The 2,807-nt window shown below is 66.8% G+C and overlaps 1 protein-coding gene across 1 annotated transcript in view; it reads right to left on the reverse strand.

Moving 5' to 3' along the window:
• Positions 1-709: 709 nt before the first annotated feature.
• Positions 710-2,807, reverse strand: part of LOC104990323 (breakpoint cluster region protein-like) — an 8,324-nt gene continuing 6,226 nt past the window's right edge. The window contains exon 4 of the mRNA XM_010842327.1: positions 710-2,158. Within this exon, the coding sequence (XP_010840629.1) occupies positions 1,937-2,158 (222 nt within the window). The 3' untranslated portion in view covers positions 710-1,936. The remainder of the gene's footprint in view (positions 2,159-2,807) is intronic.

Genomic DNA, 2,807 nt, shown 5'->3' on the forward strand with positions numbered 1-2,807 from the left:
GCGTGGGGCGGTAGGTCGGTCGCCAGCCGACAACCAGCGGCCACCACCTCGTCACCTGGATCAATGCTGTGCCGTGCCGAGGACAGGCGGAGAGGCTGCCCCACCACACCCTGGGGGAGGGTCCTTGTGCCCATTTTACAGACAGGGAGCTCCGCCACCCGCCCCCGCCAGTGCAGAAAGCAAGCAGGGACTCAGGGCTCTGTGCCCAGGGGGAGAGGGACCCTGCTCACCCAGCCTCAGGGAAGGCCCCTCAGAAAGCGCAACGCCTCCCCCCAAGTCTGCAATGGCTGGGGCGGGTGTGGGGCGGTGCAGAGTGTCAGGCCCGCTCATCATGCAGAACTCCAGAGCCGCCTCACCACAGCCTCCCCAGCAGGTCTGGGCACCCGTACCCTAGATTCTTCTTGGGGAGGCTGTGCCTCTCTGAATCCCCTGCCAACGCTCGGCCAGAGCCCCCCCAGAAGCGAGTGCAGCCTGGGCTGGCCCCCCCCCCCCCAACACCCACGTCACCATTACGTTCGGGTGGGCTCACAGCAGCCCGCCAGGCCCTGGCACGGAGCGCGGATGGTTCACACGGGCACTGCCCATGCTGACCGCACCGTACGTGCGAGGGCGGGAGGGCTGCCCGCAAGCCAAGCCACGACATGGGGTCACCGCCCTCCGCCCACCTGTGCCCCCGGGGGGTGTGGGGTCGTGGGCATCTAACGGCGGGGTGTGTGCAGGTCCCGGGATGCTGAAGTCCTCGAGGGACAAACGGGGCGATGTCCCCTCGGCAGGGACTCGGCAGAAGGTTCTCCAGCCCAGGAGGCAAGACCGGGGGACCTTCTGTGAGTTGGAGGGGGACCCGAACGGGCTCAGCTACTGGACGTCGCCAGCAGAGGGCGCCCAACCTCCAGCTGAGAGGCGGACCGTCCCCCAGCCGTGGTCCCCGCGGAAGGAGGCCGTGACTAGAGACCCAGGAACAAGGGCCAGACTGCCGACTGCAGGCGACACCTGACCAAAGGCAGCTGCTTCCAGAGATCGAAGGAGCAGGAAGGCTCGTCTCCTCGGGGATGCCCGCTGCAGCGGGAGGCACGGCACAGACTCGACGTACCCTGAAACCGCTTCCCGGGAGGGGAGACAGCCATGGCAAGGCTGTCTTGGCGGAAGCAACTCTCATGTCTGCTGAGGTCACGTGAACTTGTGACCAGGGAGGCTGGGCACGCATGCACGACTTCCCCCAGAGATTAGGAGCTTCGGGCCGAGAGCCACTTGCCGGCTGCTCAGAGTGCCCGGCGGGTCAGACTGGGCACCACCGAGCCCGGGGGACTCGAAGGAGCAGGAAGGGGAGGAAGCGGCTCCCAGCAGTGGCGACCGTCAGGTTCACCGCCCGGCCCACATGCCCCGTCCCTGCCTGCTCCCGCCCCGGCACACGTCCAGCAAAGGGTGCTCACGCTGGACGCCAGCCCCCTGACTGGCACACCTCTGCCATTTTACTGCAAGCTGCCTGGCACGGGCGGGCCCCTCCCGGGAAGGGTGGAGGCAGCCAGGGCGGCACCTGGCCCCTCTTCGCCACACTCTCGCCTCCAGGGACAACGGAGGGCAAGAGGGGCTCTCGGTGTTGCAGGGGGAGAGGAGGGGAAGGGGAACCCCCCAGGAGGACGTCAACCCCGTTCTCAGCTACGAACATACCACGCCCCGCTCCCTTTCTTGCCCGGGAAGTCCTTAAACCCGCTGTCAACCGTCTTATTGTGAAAGAACACCCAGGGGAGCACGGAGCGGTCTCCAGGCAGACAAATGCCGTCTGCCTTCTGGCCCACCTCTGGGACCCTGATCCGGCAGAAGTGTGGGGGGCTCTGGACACAACCCCCGCAGCAAGGCCACCACATCCCTGCAACCCCACCTGGACGCCCCGCCCGCCGGCCGGGGTCCACCCTGCCAGGGTCAAGGGCCCCCAGGGTCAGGCGTCTCTGCTGTGCTGAGCTGCAGGGACACAGTGGGGCCCGGTGTCCCCCGCCGGGGCAGTGGCCACTGCACTCACCTCTCCCTTCTTCACGGTCATGGACTGCCGGCGGGGCGTGATCTCCTCGTTGATGCTGGACAGGAAGTTCTGCGAGATGCGGAGGGCGTCCTGCAGCAGCGGGTGGTCAGGGTGGCTGGGGGGCGTGTGTTTCAGCAAGTCCTGCATCGGGGGAAGGGTCGAGTCAGAGCCGCTGGGTCCATTGGCCGTGCGAGCTGCAGACACGCTGGGGCGGGGTTGGGGGGGACCCGGGGCCACCCTTCTGACAGCCGGGGCCGCGTGGTGCACCACGCCTAGGGGAGGTCCTGAGCGGAGCCCACAAGCCAATGCTGTTTGCACGCTGCTGAGAGAGGCTCCACACTGCGGCTCTGGGGCAGGTTTCTGCAGCCAGGGCCAGGAAACTCTGGGTGGGGGCGGCCCCATGCCCTGCAGGAGACTGGCACCATCACTGGCCTCTGCCCACTCGATGCCAGTGGTGCCCCCTCGTGTGTGGCGGTGTCAAGCGAAACTGCCTCTGGATGTGTTTCGTGTCCACCGAGACCACCCGGGGGGCGCTGGCCTGTGTGAGGTCAGCAGAAAGCCCCCAACCTTCCCGACTCCTGCTCTCTTAGATCAGAGCCTGGGAATTCCTCTCCATGGGGGATGCCCATAATCTGAGCTCAAAAGTCAACGGCTCTCTGGTCCAGAGACACAGAACCCTCTTGGCTCCCAAATCCTATGGCAACAAGAGCCTGGGGAAACGAGACAAGTCAGGGGAGACTCCGGCGTGGGGGTCCCAGGCCAGCCCCTCCGCCAGGCCTGAGCTCATCGC

This window comes from Bison bison, unplaced genomic scaffold (genome assembly GCF_000754665.1).
Source record: "Bison bison bison isolate TAMUID 2011002044 unplaced genomic scaffold, Bison_UMD1.0 scf7180017847272, whole genome shotgun sequence".
NCBI lineage: Eukaryota > Metazoa > Chordata > Mammalia > Artiodactyla > Bovidae > Bison > Bison bison.